Source organism: Haliotis rubra, unplaced genomic scaffold (genome assembly GCF_003918875.1).
Source record: "Haliotis rubra isolate DU_JTF1 unplaced genomic scaffold, ASM391887v1 Scf177, whole genome shotgun sequence".
Taxonomy (NCBI): Eukaryota; Metazoa; Mollusca; class Gastropoda; order Lepetellida; family Haliotidae; genus Haliotis; species Haliotis rubra.
Window position 1 is genome coordinate 1,179,604 of NW_025765747.1, and position 19,557 is coordinate 1,199,160.

Sequence of the window (19,557 nt, forward strand, 5' to 3'; positions counted from 1 at the left end):
AGCGGAAACACCCGGTTACCCGCGCTCAACCACAGACACCGCTGTTGTCGTTGTGACAAGCCGCGGGCAGGTTGGGGAGGTACTTCTCTCACGCTCTTACACCACCGGACGGGTTATAGACAAATGTATTCTCACAAGATACCTACCAGGTAAGACGACGTGCATATCCGGTACTAGACATGGGCGGATCCAGGAATTGTGAAGGTGTGTGTGTGTGTTCAGGGAAAATATCGCGGTCACGCTAACATGTACGCTCACTCGCTCATACAGTAACTCTTTCCGTAGGTGGACAGCTTTCTCTTGTTTGATCGGCGTTCTACTAGTAGTAGTTGAACGTACGACTTGAGTGAGTGAGTGAGTGAATGGGTGTGTGGATGTGTGGGTGTGTGAGTGAGTGAGTGAAAAAGTTTCATATAGGTAATATTCCACTTATATGACATTAGACTTGAATCACGTCTGAAAGTTAAACTAGCTTCTGAATACCAGAATAATTACATTTCAAATTAAAGTTTGTATTTTTTATGTCCTAAATTATAGTCGTGTGGTGATGCATGTTATCTGGCTTCGATCTAAAATTCAATAAGTGAAAGCTGGAACGGTCCTTCCAATGATAAGACATCATATAAAAAATTAATCATTTAATATGTAATATATTTGTTAAACGGCCAGCATTCGGCCTCTCTCGGATAAATACCTCGCCCATAAAAATTGAGCATCTGTCGCCACTTCAACACGCACTGCTAGAAAGTCTAGATTCACAAGCTTGTAAATGTCTTGTAAAGATGGGATTAAATCAAAGTAAATCTTGAAGAACAATCATTATGTGGGGAGCATGTTCCATCAATGCCATAATGCATTTTAGTGGTTGTATTTTAATAGTCTTAATAGAATTATTTTCTATTCATAGCAGATGTATAGAAATATCAGTCCCTTTGACATTTATTTTCTGACAAAATGTAAACTTAAATTAAACCAACGAGGTTGTTCAGGAGTGTACATCGAATGTCATAGAATAAAGAATATATCGTGATGTCAGTACATGTAAAGATTGAGTACTTCTAGGTAACTTAAAAAGATGTACAATAAATCATTATGGATCGGAGGTCGTTTTGGAAGATAGCATTTTACAAAAGTTGTTGAAACGGTCGAAATTAACCCAACCTGTGAAAACCTGATTTTTACATCGATAAATAGATAAAGAAAGATCTACACGATGATACAATTTCAAAAGATTGGTCATTTCCAAACTGAAAAAAGAATATAGTCTCAAGCCGATCTCACTCATACTGCAATAGACATGTTTTTAATACATAACGAAGCATACAACTTTAGGGCTCGGTCGCTGTATGTTGAGTATGTAGAGTTAAATATATCTATTAGATAAGGTTACGAATAGCTGAGATTCTATTATAAACAAACATCAGTTTCATAGGCCACCATAAGAGTACAAGTAAAATAGTAAAATATTTTAGTTAAAATATAAAGTACCAGTAAAATAGTTCAGTTAAAACACATAGGACCAGTAAAATAGTTCAGTTAAAACACATAGGACCAGTAAAATAGTTCAGTTAAAACATATAGGACCAGTAAAATAGTTCAGTTAAAACATATAGGACCAGTAAAATAGTTCAGTTAAAACATATAGGACCAGTAAAATAGTTCAGTTAAAACATATAGGACCAGTAAAATAGTTCAGTTAAAACATATAGGACCAGTAAAATAGTTCAGTTAAAACATATAGGACCAGTAAAATAGTTCAGTTAAAACATATAGGACCAGTAAAATAGTTCAGTTAAAACATATAGGACCAGTAAAATAGTTCAGTTAAAACATATAGGACCAGTAAAATAGTTCAGTTAAAACATATAGGACCAGTAAAATAGTTCAGTTAAAACATATAGGACCAGTAAAATAGTTCAGTTAAAACACATAGGACCAGTACAATATTTCAGTTAAAACATATAGGACCAGTAAAATAGTTCAGTTAAAACATATAGGACCAGTAAAATAGTTCAGTTAAAATATACAGTACCAGTAAATATTTCAGTTAAAATGTAAAGTTCCAGTAAAATAGTTAGGTTAAAATATACAGTACCAGTAAGATATGTCACTAAAAATGTAAAGTACCAGTAAGATATTTCAGCTGAAATATAAAATCCTTCTAGTATAGTGAGTCGTGGATGCTGATCGATTTACTCGCCCAAATTCACCCATAGCGAAAGGCATGTGTGAGTTCTTCAATAGTTACCCCTTTGAGGATGAAGTACGTTTTCTGATAAGTTTATTCTGACTCTGAAAATATACAGATATATTGTTCGTAAACCTATTCTTTAAATATCTGTCGCCCATTGACCAAACCACACCTTTACAGGATACTAACACAAATCCCTTAGCCGCATTAGTTTTCAAAACAAACAGGCATAAATATAACGTACAATCAGTGAGTCTACACTGCGTTATTTTTCATTTAGAATTTATCTAAGGAAGGATAACAATATATGGATGAACAACTTCTTTATAGCTGTGAGAGCGACGTTTCGGTGTAGGTTCTAACACCGTTATCAAGCAAGTGATGAACAGCATAAGGACGAAGGAGCATATATACAAGTCAGAGCAGATGTTTGTACAGTACAATGGGGATTAGGAATATAGAACACACTTTATGGATAGGATAGGGGATTAGGAATATAGAACACACTTTATGGATAGGATAGGGGATTAGGAAGTCTAAGCAGCTTTAAGACAGATCGTACCCCTACATAACATGTACACAACTTCACGTCCGTTGTTGAAAGCACATCTACCTTTTTTTCCCTTTACTGATTGTGAAAAGCGGAGGGAGTAGATATTTGTATACATGCTGCTGCTAACAATGGCGGATCCAGAGGATCAACGAGTTGTAGAGGAGGATAATCCAGATTATGCGGATGAGAGCACACCTAGTGAGAAGACATGTGCGACGAGTTCACCTTATGAAAACATCTAGAGTAGATTATCCGCAACGTTACTTAAGCCTAATCAGAACCTAACCTTCAAAGGAAACCGCAGGTCGGCGTCCTGAGACTAGTGGAAAATCGAAAGGTCGGCGTCCTGAGACGACACCGTGTACCCGAAGGTGTATTAAGGCTGATGTAAATATCTTAATAATGTAGTCGTAGAAAAATCATAAGTTAATGTACTTTTATCTCATCTTCAGGAAACACTCGATGGGACTACGAGGTATTCGCTTGTCCCGGCTCGGGAGAGGTAAATATATGGAACATGACCCAAACAAAAGACACTACCTATCCCAGAGACACAGACACGCCCAGACCACTTCACCCCCGCCCATAGACACACTGATGCTCCAAGACCACTTCACTTCCTCCAACAGACACGCCCAGACACGCCCAGACCACTTCACTTCCTCCAACAGACACACAGATACGCCCAGACCACTTCGCTTCCTCCAACAGACACACAGATACGCCCAGACCACTTCACTTCCTCCAACAGACACACATACACGCCCAGACCACTTCACTTCCTCCAACAGTCACACAGATATGCCCAGACCACTTCACTTCCTCCAACAGACACACAGATACGCCCAGACCACTTCACCCCCTTTCTCAGACACACAGATACGCCCAGACCGCTTCACCCCTCCCAGAGACACACAGGCGCGCCCAGACCGCTCCACCCCCTACCACAGACACATTCAAATAATGCTATGCATCTTATGATTTCTTACTTCAAGAGTATTCATTACTTACTCCCTTCCTGCTGAACTTGCTGATAAACACCCCGCCTCCCGCCCTGTTGTCCCCAGGTAAATCTGCACACAGATAACTGCTAATTATGTTAAGCTGCATACCTCATTAGATAAGCTTAAAGTGCAAGTAAAACATGCCTTTCGAATTTATATGAATTAATTGTGATCTAACCAAAATGTATTTGCTTTACCCCAATAACAGATATTTTTATAGCTATTTAGTTATTATATTCTGTCTACAGTAAAACAAGAAAACATTTGCAGTTATATAATAAATAATGTGAAATAAACAATAATCCAGTTACGTTTCCCATCACGTATGTTTCAGGATTAAATCTGGTGATAACGATTCTTCTGTTGTTGGCATTCCTCCTGACATTATGGAACTCCAGGCCGTGTCCAGCGTTGGTAACACAAGGTAATACAAACCTGCATGTATGTCAGTTAATAGCGATCGTCTTATAGGGGCGGTGGCGTAGCCTAGTGGTTAAAACATTCGCTCGTCACGCTGAAGACCCGGGTTCAATTCCCCACATTGGTGCAATGTGTAAAGCCCATTTCTGGTGTCCCCCGCCGTGATGTTGCTGGAATATTGCTAAAAGCGGCGTAAAACCCAAATCACGCACTCACTCACTTAGTCCTGTGATTGTCTACACATCACCTTGACAGGATGTCATGAATGTGTGACAGTGATCCCTGGAATATGCTGACGAGAATCCTACAACTGAGTTTACTTTCAGCAGATAGTTTAATTAATGTTTTATTGCTTCTATTTACAGGACATGTCAAGTGGTCGATTTCTATCTTTTCGAAAGTTCTGAGGACGTATGTTTATCAGATGAATTAATTTATCAATCGGTCCGTTTTAACATCTATATTCTCTTTGTTTCTACTAGCAGCCATAGCTCGGCAGTCTCCGGGAGTTAAAGTCGTTGTCAATATGAATGGTGAGTGTTTCGTCGACTTGTTTCTCACAAAAACATATAGCTACAATTATGACATTATTTCAATTCATATCACAACAGCGACAACATGCAATGGGGTAGATTATAGTTAATGTTGGTTGCGTTTCTGCTATATAATAGTCATGAACAACATCGTGTAATACATTCATCATACAGCCTTCTGATGTGATCGAAAACAGGACAAACTGGATTAAATTGAAACAAGCCCTCAGTTTAGTCACAGGTGCAGTTAGGGCAAGTACGTTCATGTTGTAGAATATTATGTTGTCCCCTTGTGTGAGTCATCAAGATGCGTGAGTACGGTTCTGCATTCTAACTAAGTTCAGCTGAGTATATAATACAATAGTAGTAGGTCGCTTGTGAACAACTAAATGTGATGGATGCTTAAACCTGTCATCATCAGTCGACCGATACAGTGATGCATTTACATTGTGATACCATATCATCAACATCATGGCTGCAGAACCAGTTAATCGTGATGTTATAGAGATAGTAAACACAACACAGAAAGAAAATTTGACCGAGTACTCACGAGGATAAGACGCTCACGTGTCAGGCTTCAGTTCTATATAAAATCTAATACTCAAAGGAACGTTTTTAAACAAACATATTTTTATCATTGGACACGCCTTTGCTCCTTAATAAATTATAATTTCGTCATAATATACAATTAAATATGGGTGAATACTCCTTTTGTTTTGAGTTGTCAGGAAAATGGTATAAACTGTGGGGTAGACTTGTGGTTAAAGCGTTCGCTCGTCACGCCGAAGACCCGGGTTCGATTCCTCATGGGTATATGTCTAAACCCATTTCTGGTGTTCCCCGCCGTGATATTGCTGGAATATTGTTAAAAGCGGCGTAAAACTAGAGTCACTCACTATAAACTGTCACATTGTGTATCTGTTGGTCTAAGTATGAGATGAATATATTCCCAGGGTTGCCAGTATCGCCGGATCAAGTAAGAAGCAGCCATTACACAGAGGAGGATGACATGTCAGGTGAGTCAAGTGGACAAGTTTTATCTCAGAATATACCTGATATCTCGAACAGTGACACCCATTACCGGTGGCCCAGCCGTAGTCGGTAACCGTTTGTTTGTTGTTTAACGCCGCACTCGACAATATGCCAGCCACAGGACGTCTGTAAATAATCGAGTCTGGGCCAAACAATCCAGTGACTTCCGTTCTTAACACAGATCAACGCAGACCGGATACAACATCATGCATCAACCAAGTCAGCGATCCCATCAGTCGTTTCTTGTGAGATGCAGTCATAAGTTGGTCGAGTCCCACCCGGATCTTCACGGGTGTCTTCTGATCCAGTAAAATAGGCGTATTGTTCTATGATCAGGAATATATTTTGTTAAATCGAAGCACAAGAGATATATTCGTCAAAAAGGCTACACAACAAACGGAACATATTATGTAAGGCAATTACGGAATGAATCTAAGACTATAAGAAACTGGAAGATTAGAAAAGACGCAACGCCAGAACTCAAATAATATTCCACCAAGTATATGTCCCTGACTAATTCATGCTCCGTTTGGCCACAATGCACCAGACGGCTTGCACAACTGGAGAAGCTTTTGGACATCTGAGCGAATGAATTTTACTTCTTCAACATCGTTGGAAAACTAATTGGATTTTGAAAATGTATCATTGTAATGTCGTTAGGTAGTTCCTTCCTAAGGCTCAGAACTTATCAGTCACCGGAAAACAATGGTCGCGGAGAGTAGGTAGACGACTGGCTGTGTTCGACTCCTGTGAGTGCTGATGCTTCCATCCTGCTCCCACTGAACCATGTCACATGCTTCCATCCAGTCAAAAAAGGTTGGGCAACCTATCAGGCTTACACAAAAAACTGTCTTGCTACGCGCCTGATCCTGTCCAACACTGAACCATGTCACATGTGGTAGGGTCTAAGGCAGCATATTCAGTTGGAAACATCCCTGGATTCATATACCAGTAAATTGGTAACTAGTGAGATTGTAATGCAATATTCTAGGGCCCGATACGGTTGCTTGGGTTGTATACCCCATGGAGTTAGGAGTATAATTGATCTGTCAGAAGACTGGGGTAAAGATAGTGTAGCACAATGAGCATTCAGTCAGTGATATGTCAAGCCCATTTCTAGTACCCCCCGCCAGGATCCATAATTGTCAACCCCTGAGAGTTCCAATCAGTGAGAAGCTGGTGTCCAGGGGGCACAGCGCGGGTCAGGTTCAGGGCAACGCCCCCTTGGGGGAAAATTGGTTTTAGGTTATTTAAAGATGATATTTATGTCATTTCGTACTAGTATATAAACATTTTCAATAATGCAGTAGTTTAGACTGGTAATGCGTGAGTGCGTGACATTAAGGTAAAATGCAAGAGAGCTGACAGATATGAGAATCAGTGGTAATGGCTGAACATGTACTATTTTAACGCTATGTTTACAGAGTCGGATATTATGTCAAACAAACCATCACCTGTGAACCTTGAAGAATACAGGAAGTTGCTGAAATGGAAGATTTCAGGTAACCCCTACATTTTCTGCCCCAATCATGCAGGCAATGTTGCAGTGAGTTATGTATATTGATATACATATAGACCGTAGTTCATTACTTACATAACAGTTCTGTTCATGTATGTCAAGATTGTGGACGTGTGTTTCTGGAACCTTGATACTCGCATCAATGCTATATATTTTACAATGTAAAATATACGCAGAGAAACAAATAAAGGAACACAGGAAAATTCAAGCGTTCCTTTATTATTTTCCAGTTTTCATCACCACAACGCTATTCAAAGCTGGAGATGAAAACTGGAAAACATTAAAGGAACGATTGAGCTTTCCTGTGTTCCTTTATTTGTTTCTCTACGTATATATTTTTTCAGTTTCAGGGTAAGGGCGTCCGCCCTCAAACCGTTATAAAGACGGACATTGATTTATTTTACATATATTGGTTGACCGTTAGTTCTCTTCAGCCATGTCGTGTTGGTGTCAGTCGTTCATCTCACAACAGGGTGTCTGCACAGGACGTCGACGTCCTGTCAATTTCACTCTCATATGTATGATGACATTGATGACATTTAACTGAATTATGTTCACGCCTTGCACGATGCTCCGGTTATGGAAAATCTTAAAACAACACCTACTAGCGGATTAGCGTGACTCTAGCAAAAAAACGCCTTCAACATCAAAGTTTACCGCGGGTCGACTTCGTGTCCATAGCGAAATTTCAAAAGGTCGACTTCTTGTCGATAAACCCACAACAGAGTGCACCTTCAGCAGGTTATTACACACTGTCAGGTACCATGTCTCGCTCAGCCTAGCGTTACAAGAATACGCACACAGAATTGAATGTCGAGTCACCTGTGTAGGCTATGTCAAGGCTGTAGCAGGGTAATGGGGTTTAGACACAGACTAGCCAGTTTTTTTGTGCTCGCTCGTTATGCATGCTTGATCACACTGCTCTGTGCGATTCTTAAGAAAAGGCTTCAAACTTGGTGTGAAATAAACTCTCTCCTATCAGAAAACCCAGGCTGGTTTTCGGCCAGACTACTCAACGGTGGATCAAATATTTTGTTTACAAGCAATGCTGCAAAAATATTTCTCTTAAAAAGGTGGTAGAGCGTATTGTATATTTGTGAAATTTAAAAAAGCCGTTGATAGTGTTGACCATGGAGTATTATTTAAAAGCCTAATTAATATGGATATTAAAGGGAAATTTCTTAATTTAATTGTCTCTATGTATTCAAATTTATCTGCTTGCGTTAGGACAGATCAGGGCCTATCCAGGCGTTGTAAATATAATATCGGTACCCGTCAGGGTTGTATCTTCAGTCCGCTCCTTTTTGTAATCTTTGTAAATCAGGTATCCCAAATGTTTGATAGTAATGGTGGTAATGGTATCTTTATTTCTAATATGGATTTTCGTAAAGGTGGTCCTCTCCGCCACTATGAGGAGTGTGTTTTAAGGGCGATAAAATAGAGGTAGTAAATGCATATAGATACTTAGGTGTTGTGTTTACACCATCTCTCTCATGGACTAAGGCTCAGTGTTGTCTCTCCGCTCAAGCACAAAAAACTTTATGGCATTATATAATTATCAAAATAAATTTGGAGCAATTTCGTGTGATCTTGATTTTTTTATGCAGCTATTTGTCCTATACTTTCTTATGGGGCAGAGATTTGGGACACTTCATACTGTAGACAGATAGAAAGTTTGCAAATATACTTCTGCAAAAGGTTTTTGAAAGTTAGTAAATATACCAGCAATGTTATGGCGCTAGGTGAATATGGCAGAGTTCCATTGCAATATCACGATATGTCTGGGTGTGTTAAATATTGGTGTAGATTGCTTCAGTTAAATACTCATAGGTTGCCGTATCAGTGTTAGCAAATGCTTAAGTTATTGGATGGAGCTGGTTCCTTGTGTATCAGCTTTGTATTGGTATTGTATGGTTTGGTATTGTCAATTTATTCATGATCACTTTCAAACAAAGGTTGTATGATAGTTTATGTCAAGATTGGCATTCCATATTATCTAATTCATCAAAATGTAATGTATATGGTAAATGTAAGTCATTGCTGAATGTAGAAAGATACTTAAGTGCAGATAATCCATATTATTACAAGCATGTTATTTCTCAATTTAGGTGTAATAATTTCCGTTTAGCTGTTGAGTTGGGTAGGCATCAAATATCAGTAATGCTGATAGCATTTGTTCTTATTGTTGTAGTAATGGTTACATTTGGTCGAAGATGGATTTCATGTTCTATTAATATGTGAGAGATGTGAAGATATTAGACAAGAATGCCTTCCTTTATGGACACTTGTTAACCGCAGTTTTGATAACTTTATTAGGCTAATTTCTTGCAACAACATAAACACATTAATTTGTCTTGGACGTCTCCCCTGTCATATAAAGAAAGTAAGAAAGCAAATCTGATAGTGCAATGTTTTATTTATTATATGCACTAATACTTAAGCATGTACAACACGATGTTACCAATGTGCCTGCATTTTGAATTATGGGCCTATGGCCTAGTTACAGAAATACATTGTCTGTCTGTATGTCAGGCTGTAGACGGATGTTGTGCAAGCAACCAGATTAACCAGTTTGTCGTGCACACTAGCAGTGCATGCTTAATCATCCTGCTGATCTTCGTCACATAGACGGCTGGTTTAAACAAGTAGAGAAAGACCTGTACAGTGAACGGGCTCCGGGCAAGTTGGAGACGGATCACTGCCTCGCGAGATACCCGGTCTCGTGAACTTCTGTCTCCCGTTCACTGCTCCACATGATTAAATGTTTTAGTTTTCTTGATGTTTAGAGGACGTGTATTACGTATAAATAAGTACATGTATTAGTCAACATATTTGTGACTTAACGAACGAAAACATCTGAGACCGAGACGAAACCCCTTTCAGCCATTAAATATATCAACAACGAGGAGAGTTCTATGGATATACAACTTCTTTAATATAATATGAGCGACGTTTCGGTGTAGCTACTAACACCGTTATAGTCATTTGCTTGATAACAGTGTTAGCGGCTACACCGAAACGTCGCTCATATTATATTAAAGAAGATTGTATATCCATAGAACTCTCCTCGTTGTTCATCACACCAACTTCTAAATGCCACTCAAACAAGTTATTAAATATATCATATGAGTCATTATGCAAAAGCGGTTTGTGAATACAACTGACATAAAAACTGATAACTTCATCATAAAGTGAAACCCTCTTTTGGACGAGTAAGTCAACTGAATAAAATACCTCAATACAAAATCCACTAGTTTCACAGGTCTGAAGCATAGAAGGAACAAACTTCCTGATTAGTGGAAACACCAGTTCAGCATACGCCAGATTTACATACATACTTACGTGATGACGTTTTGACTGGCTTCACTTCGGGTATGAGAAGTGAGGGAAAACGCACCACGTTGCCATATACCCTGCACAACTTTAGTTTCGGGGTGGGCAAAATATAAAGAATCCCATTTAAGTAAATGTGTATGTGGAGTTATTTCCTGCAGTGTACTGGAAACTACTACCCATCAAATGTTTAGACTCACTAGTGTAATTGTAGCCACTTACTTCAGTGAACTGGTCTGGACTAGATTGTGCACAGTATTCCATACTGTTTAAGGGGCGGTGGGGTAGCCTAATGGTTAAAGCGTTAGCTCGTCACGCCGATGACCCGGGTTCGAATCCCAACATGGGCACAATGTGTGAAGCCCATTTCTGGTGTCCCCCGCCGTGATGTTGCTGGAATATTGCTAAAAGCGGCATAAAAAACAAACTCAGTCAGTCAGTCAGTCCATACTGTTTAAAGGTACTGTTAACACATGTACTGATGTATCGTAAACCAAATTCGTAACGTTGAAAAGATTATTGTCATGCGTTCAATGAATGATAAAACTCAGTGAAAATTGGCGAATTCTTCTGAAACCTTTACACCAAAACGCAGCTGTTCACATGAACGATATTTGCACATGCTTTTCAGCATTTTGATGCATGACCCTCGCGCAATTAGTCTGCAGAAAGTTTGTAGTTGTTTCCCCCCACGTTAGTGGAGAAATTCATCTTCGATGTAACCATATACATGTATATACATAACCGATAGTGAGTGCTTTAAGTGAGTCTAAACTTTTGATGGGTAGTATATATGTACGTATTATTATTGCAAAAAGTCGCAAACTCTCAAAACAACAACACGATTAAACTGCAATTCTCTTGAGTAGGGTAGTTACTGGACCATATCAAGTTTAGGTGTGATGTGGTGAATGTATTACATTAGGCTGTCTCACAGTCCCTGTCGGGTGTAAGCAAGAAGGAATAAAAAAAGATGGTTAGTTTAGCGTCTCTAAACAGGAGCACAAACGGTGGCTGTCCTTTCAACGTTATCAGCATCACGTCGATTTCAGGTTAGCTAAAAAAAGAAATACTTGGTTCCAGGTCAATGCATATTGTGACTTGGTGTGACCTGGATTACTCCAGTTTTCAACCTCAATGCACAGACCTAGATATCTGAATGTGGTGTACAATAGTCTATGGTCTATGGTCTCTGCTCACACAATGGAATAGCCTAGATCTGGTTACAAAAGCGCCGACACAATTACCATAAAGTTTTAATCTCCCTTATAGCTGCCGTATGTGAACTGACATTTGGGCCTGTTCCTCATCATAGCTTCATATCGAAGATGAAGAGCTTGGTTGACATGTGTAATCTGGGCTATATGAAACACATTTGCCTATCTTTAAAACTTTCACATTCCCTTTAGTTCTGTGAATATTTTTACCATTTTGCTCCTCGCACTGCCTCAAGAGAACCACCCCATCTCAACATACGACTGAGTCTCACAACTGGTTTCTACGCAATGTCTACTAAAGCGGAACAGGGTGTCCTGTCCACCTACGTAGGGTTAAGGCGGGGGTATCATATTACCTGATAACAGAACCGAAGGCCTTCTGAAAATCTACAAACAGGGAATAAAACCTTCCCTCTGATTCCCACCAATCATGTAGCATTCAAAATTATGTGACTTTGATGCCAGTCTAAGTAAACTTAGGCTCAGTATTATTCGTTACACTGCTATACTGAGTCTAACAAAACCTTGTGGAAGGTCGCGTCAGCTGACCTTTTCAATAGACCAATCAGAACACAGCTTACCATATCGCGAAAGTTGACATCGCACATACCTTTTGAACTTTTACCTCGAAAAAGTTTTGTACCCGGACGATTCCGAATGCTATTTTCCGTACGATCGCTTCCGAGTGATGCACATGGAGCACGCAACACCAGTGAGTAAACAGTCGCTGAGAATAGCGTTTTATCAGTATTCAAGGATGTCAGCTTGCGGAAATATTAGCTAATGATAGCCATGTCAACAGATACCCAAAAGCGTATATTCTGCAGGTCATATATCTGTGTTTTAAGCGGGTTTTCATTTGTTATGAGATCAGTGTTGGCGACCGGGAAAGAGAATATCCATTTGGTAAGTCCCGCCAAACCCTAAATAGTAGCCGTTGTCTGATTGGTTAAATCCGTTCGGCCGTCTCGAGTTTGATTGGACGGTCATAGGTCGCTCCTGACGCGTTACCTGACGCGACCTTCCACAAGGTTTTTTTAGACTCAGTATAGCAGTGTAACGAATAATACTGAGCCTAAGTTTACTTTGACTGCTTTGATGTGAAATAGAGTCACGCTATAGGGATATTCATTTCTATTGCATCAACCTGTTAATCAGAGAGGCGCGTTAATGTCAGGCACGGTCAGTTTAGAGGATATAACCAAAACTATTAGAAGATATAACCAAGATTATTAGAAGATATAACCAAGACTATTAGAAGATATAACCAAGACTGTTGGAAGATATAGCCAAGACTATTAGAAGATATAACCAAGACTATAAGATGATATAACCAAGACTATTAGAAGATATAACAAAGACTGTTGGAAGATATAGCCAAGACTATTAGAAGATATAACCAAGACTATTAGAAGATATAACCAAGACTGTTGGAAGATATAGCAAAGACTATTAAAAGATATAACCAAGACTATTAGAAGATATAACCAAGACTGTTGGAAGATATAGCCAAGACTATTAGAAGATATAACCAAGACTATTAGAAGATATAACCAAGACTGTTGGAAGATATAACCAAGACTATTAGAAGATATAACCAAGACTGTTGGAAGATATAACCAAGACTATTAGAAGATATAACCAAGACTATTGGAAGAAGATATAACCAAGACTGGAAGATTAGAAGATATAAGCCAAGACTATTGGAAGATATAACCAAGACTTAGAAGATATAACCAAGACTATTAGAAGATATAACCAAGACTATTAGAAGATATAACCAAGACTATTAGAAGATATAACCAAGACTGTTGGAAGATATAGCCAAGACTATTAGAAGATGTTGGAAGATATAACCAAGACTATTAGAGATATAACCAAGACTATTAGAAGATATAGCCAAGACTATTAGAAGATATAACCCTATTAAGATAACCAAGACTGTTGGAAGATATAGCCAAGACTATTAGAAGATATAACCAAGACTGTTAGAAGATATAACCTATTAGACTATTAGAAGACTATTAGAAGATATATTAGAAGATATAACCAAGACTATTAGAAGATATAGCCAAGACTATTAGAAGATATAACCAAGAACCAAGACTATTAGAAGATATAACCAAGACTGTTAGAAGATATAGCCAAGACTATTAGAAGATATAACCAAGACTATTAGAAGATATAACCAAGACTATTAGAAGATATAACCAAGACAAGACTATTAGAAGATATAACCAAGACTATTAGAAGATATAACCAAGACTATTAGAAGATATAACCAAGACTATTAGAAGATATAACCAAGACTATTAGAAGATATAACCAAGACTATTAGAAGATATAACCAAGACTATTAGAAGATATAGCCAAGACTATTAGAAGATATAGCCAAGACTATTGGAAGATATAACCAAGACTATTAGAAGATATAACCAAGACTATTAGAAGATATAACCAAGACTATTAGAAGATATAGCCAAGACTGTTGGAAGATATAGCCAAGACTATTAGAAGATATAACCAAGACTGATATAACCAAGACTGTTGGAAGATATAGCCAAGACTATTAACCAAGAGAAGATATAGCCAAGAGATTAGAAGATTAACCAAGACTGTTGGAAGATATAGCCAAGACTAACCAAGATTGGAAGATATAACCAAGACTGTTGGAAGATATAACCAAGACTGTTAGAAGATATAACCAAGACTATTAGAAGATATAACCACCAAGAGACTATTATTGAAGATATATAACCAAGACTATTGGAAGATATAACCAAGACTATTAGAAGGTATATCCAAGATTAGAAGATATAACCAAGACTATTAGAAAGGACTATTAGAAGATATAACCAAGACTGTTGGAAGATATAACCAAGACTATTAGAAGATATAACCAAGACTATTGGAAGATATAACCAAGACTGTTGGAAGATATAACCAAGACTATTGTTGGAAGATATAGACCAAGACTATTGGAAGATATAGACCAAGACTATATAACCAAGAGAAGATATAACCAAGACTGTTGGAAGATATAGCCAAGACTATTAGAAGATATAACCAAGACTATTAGAAGATATAACCAAGACTATTAGAAGATATAGCCAAGACTGTTAGAAGATATAGCCCAGACTATTAGAAGATATAACCAAGACTATTAGAAGATATAGCCAGGACTATTAGAAGATATAACCAAGACTATTAGAAGATATAACCAAGACTGTTGGAAGATATAGCCAAGACTATTAGAAGATATAACCAAGACTATTAGAAGATATAGCCAAGACTATTAGAAGATATAACCAAGACTGTTGGAAGATATAGCCAAGACTATTAGAAGATATAACCAAGAGTATTAGAAGATATAACCAAGACTGTTGGAAGATATAGCCAAGACTATTAGAAGATATAACCAAGTCTATTAGAAGATATAACCACGACTGTTGGAAGATATAGCCAAGACTATTAGAAGATATAACCAAGACTGTTGGAAGATATAGCCAAGACTGTTGGAAGGTATAACCAAGACTATTAGAAGGTATAACCAAGACTATTAGAAGATATAACCAAGACTGTTAACCAAGACTGTTGGAAGATATAACCAAGACTGTTGGAAGGTATAACAAAGACTATTAGAAGGTATATCCAAGACTATTAGAAGATATATCCAAGACTATTAGAAGGTATATCCAAGACTATTAGTAGATGTAAGTTATAAACCAAGACTATTGGAAGATATAACCAAGACTATTGGAAGATATAACCAAGACTATTAGAAGATATAACCAAGACTATTGGAAGATATAGCCAAGACTGTTGGAAGGTATAACCAAGACTGTTGGAAGATATAACCAAGACTATTAGAAGATATAACCAAGACTATTAGAAGATATAACCAAGACTATTAGAAGATATAACCAAGACTATTAGAAGATATAACCAAGACTATTAGACGATATAACCAAGACTGTTGGAAGATATAGCCAAGACTATTAGACTGACTGACTGAGTTTAGTTTTACGCCGCTTTTAGCAATATTCCAGCAATATCACGGCGGGGGACACCAGAAATGGGCTTAACACATTGTGCCCATGTGGGGAATCGAACCCGGGTCTTCGGCGTGACGAGCCAACGCTTTCACCACTAGGCTACCCCACCGCCCCCAAGACTATTAGAAGATATAACCAAGACTATTAGAAGATATAGCCAAGACTATTAGAAGATATAACCAAGACTGTTGGAAGATATAGCCAAGACTATTAGAAGATATAACCAAGACTATTAGAAGATATAGCCAAGACTGTTGGAAGATATAGCCAAGACTATTAGAAGATATAACCAAGTCTATTAGAAGATATAACCAAGACTGTTGGAAGATATAGCCAAGACTATTAGAAGATATAACCAAGACTGTTGGAAGATATAGCCAAGACTGTTGGAAGGTATAACCAAGACTATTAGAAGGTATAACCAAGACTATTAGAAGATATAACCAAGACTGTTGGAAGATATAACCAAGACTGTTGGAAGGTATAACGAAGACTATTAGAAGGTATATCCAAGACTATTAGAAGATATATCCAAGACTATTAGAAGGTATATCCAAGACTATTAGTAGATGTAAGTTATAAACCAAGACTATTGGAAGATATAACCAAGACTATTGGAAGATATAACCAAGACTATTAGAAGATATAACCAAGACTATTGGAAGATATAACCAAGACTGTTGGAAGGTATAACCAAGACTATTAGAAGATATAACCAAGACTGTTGGAAGATATAACCAAGACTGTTGGAAGGTATAACCAAGACTATTAGAAGGTATATCCAAGACTATTAGAAGATATAGCCAAGACTATTAGTAGATGTAAGTTATAAAAGCGATCCTAAGTTGGTCATGAGCAACTTAGACTTTGGATCTTAACTTTACGATTGACTTGGGTAAGATTGGTTAGTGGAACGGCATGCCGATCGTAACGTCACACTAAGATTGGGATTTTAGTAGAGCTGTGTATCGTGGCCTAAGTGGCGAGACGATATATCCCGATACTAATTTAATGAGGCGAGACGATATATCATGAAAGTATTGGCAAGGAACCTGCGAGACGATTATCATCACTATACAGTGATGGCGATACGATACTTATCCCGATACTTTACAATCCTAAAAACAGGACATATATGATAGATAAAATGACCGAATCTTTATTTGTTATTCAGCAGAGCATGTGTTACATTCACACACACTTAAAAGGCTGTTCATGTAATAAAGTTTCAGCATTTAATGCTTAAGAAAGTACAATCAAACATATTCAGTATACCTTGCTCTAGGTTTCCCTTGGAAAGTTGTGTTTCTGCACCAATGCTTTCACAGGCAATGTATGTAGTAATTTATACCAGAATCACTGCAAAAAACTCATAAGTATGCTTTCTAAATTTTATCTTCTCTTTGTTCTCTTTCTTAACAAAGCTAAGACGTCGTTCGTGTATGTTAATAAATGGTGTTATTTGTCAAACAACTAAAACATATTTCAATTACTAAAGACAAGTATTCTACAGTTCACAGAGTTTGAAACATGTTCACACTCTTTCACTTATACACCAACTCCTTTGTCCATGTAACAAAGATAACAGACACAAACAAATTCCTAAAAGGTTCAATTTGTTTTTTAAAATTCAGAAGAATTTCAAAGAGACTCCCTTCCTATTCCTAATGCAATACTCCTTACAACTTTAACTAGTATTGAAGTTGTATCGGGATATATCGTCTCTTGTGGCGATACATCGATGTATCGTGGACCCTTGCGATATAAATATCCTGATATATTGCCTAAATGTGTTTTGTATCGATGCACTCGTATCGCGTAGTTGACGATGCAAACATCGATACTATCGATGAATCGTTACACCACTAGTGTCTGCACATGTCCATATGCTTAATTTTTTTTAATATATTGGACCGTTCATAATTTATGACTAGGGGGGTGATGATGATTTTAGGTGCGGTGTTTGCGGGGGTTGGGGTGTCTCCCAGTTTGTTTTGGGAGGCAGGGGTAGGGTCAATTGTGTACATATGAACTAGGGGGGTGATCACTGATTTTGGACAAGACAATGTGTGTGTGTGTGTGGGTGGGGTGGATGGGGGGGTTTGAATGTGTCTGTGTGTGTCTGACATTCACATTGTACATGTGCCCCTGATATTAAAACCTTGCGTAGTGAACAGTTTGTACATTACACGGCAGATCTAGACTATGCCATGTGCCGTAATTATTTTGTACTTACTATGAATCATTTTCCAGGATCTCTCCGTATTTTCGTCAACCACTGCCTTCTTCTGATCTTATTCTTGGGAATATGGTGAAAAGATACCGTAAAATCCTTACGGGCATCACTCCAACGCAAAGGCACACAGCAGTAATCTTTCCTTTTCGAGGTCGCCATTTTCAAGGTTGGGTCAACCTATTTAAGCCTCGCTTTCGATTTGACCTCGAGGTCATGCATATTGGCTAAGAATGGTCTATAGGATTCCATAATGTCCATACTACTGTGGGCACGTATGGTGCGTGTTATGACTGAATAACATTCTGTCATATAACAGACATGCAGTAAACTAATCCGATAACGTTGCCATCACAATCTCAGATATATGCAAATATAGAACGTTTATATTTTCAGATCTTAAACGGAATGGCGTCCTAAGACATTTTCCACCGAGAAACGCTTGCAGGGCAGACGAACCAGGTACGGGAAGGATCTTGACCCAGACGAATCAAATTTAGAAAATAATGGCCGAAATCAAAATGTGTTCTAATCACTTGACAATTTGTGCGTGTATTTTGCAAGGAAACACATCCTGACATTGGTGAAATACACTTGCTAGGAGGTGAGGTGAAATTGGGTTTATCGTCGTGCTCGAGAATATTTCGCTCATATGACGATCACTTGCTAGGAAATTGTCATGCCCAAGTCGTATAAGGTACAACAATGCGGATATCAGGGTGCCATTGGATGCAGTAGTTCCAATTGGAGATTCGCCCTGACGTCTTGGTTTGTTAGCACCATCTATGTTCCACCAAAGATGCACACATGTCATCGTATCCCAGTTGCGTAGATTGATGCTCTTGCTGTTGATCACTGGATTGTCTATATACAGACTGACGCCATGTAGCTGAAATATTGCTGGGTGCGGCGTTAAACAACAACCAAACCAGACCAAACCAAACCACAAAAGATGCAAAAGTTTGAGACTTACCATTACAGAACAGAAATAGATTCAAATCCAATCCAAACTCAATCACTCGTGCCTCGCGATTTGTTACTGGACTAGTATCATGGATGTACCCACATTTCATTCACAAGGTGTTGAATCGATGTAACACAACGTTAAATATGTGATTTCATTTCAGATAAAGTTTGTATTGATAAGAATTGTGGAGCCAAACTTCCGGATACGCATAGCGACGAGAATCTCAGGAGTGTCCTGAAACCACTTACCCGACTGAAGGAGAGGGCCATTTCTAAAACCGTAAAGCTTCTCGGAGACCTCCCTACTGGACACAATGTCACATTCATCACAGCTGGTTCTTCTGACCATTTCCTGGAATCCCAGGCTCTCATTAAGAACCTCCACCTGACCGTGTTCCCGAGACTACACAACTACACCTTCATCTACTACGACATCGGACTTGAAGAGGACGAGAGGGAGCAGGTCAGTAGCCACGTCATAACAAGCTAGATCGCCGTCGT

The 19,557-nt window shown here is 38.4% G+C and overlaps 1 protein-coding gene across 3 annotated transcripts in view; it reads left to right on the top strand.

The window, feature by feature from the left end:
• LOC124273154 overlaps nucleotides 1–19,557 on the top strand; it is a 25,602-nt gene continuing 6,045 nt past the window's right edge. Inside the window, exons 1-8 of one of the 3 annotated variants that reach the window (XM_046708369.1) lie at nucleotides 1–149; nucleotides 3,197–3,246; nucleotides 4,083–4,172; nucleotides 4,654–4,701; nucleotides 5,655–5,717; nucleotides 7,158–7,235; nucleotides 18,487–18,552; nucleotides 19,218–19,519. In XM_046708369.1, the coding sequence (XP_046564325.1) occupies nucleotides 124–149; nucleotides 3,197–3,246; nucleotides 4,083–4,172; nucleotides 4,654–4,701; nucleotides 5,655–5,717; nucleotides 7,158–7,235; nucleotides 18,487–18,552; nucleotides 19,218–19,519 (723 nt within the window). In that variant the 5' untranslated portion in view covers nucleotides 1–123. Of the gene's footprint in view, nucleotides 205–3,196; nucleotides 3,247–4,082; nucleotides 4,173–4,650; nucleotides 4,702–5,654; nucleotides 5,718–7,157; nucleotides 7,236–18,486; nucleotides 18,553–19,217; nucleotides 19,520–19,557 lie in introns of all 3 variants that reach the window. The other 2 variants (XM_046708368.1, XM_046708370.1) reach the window with 2 other exon arrangements.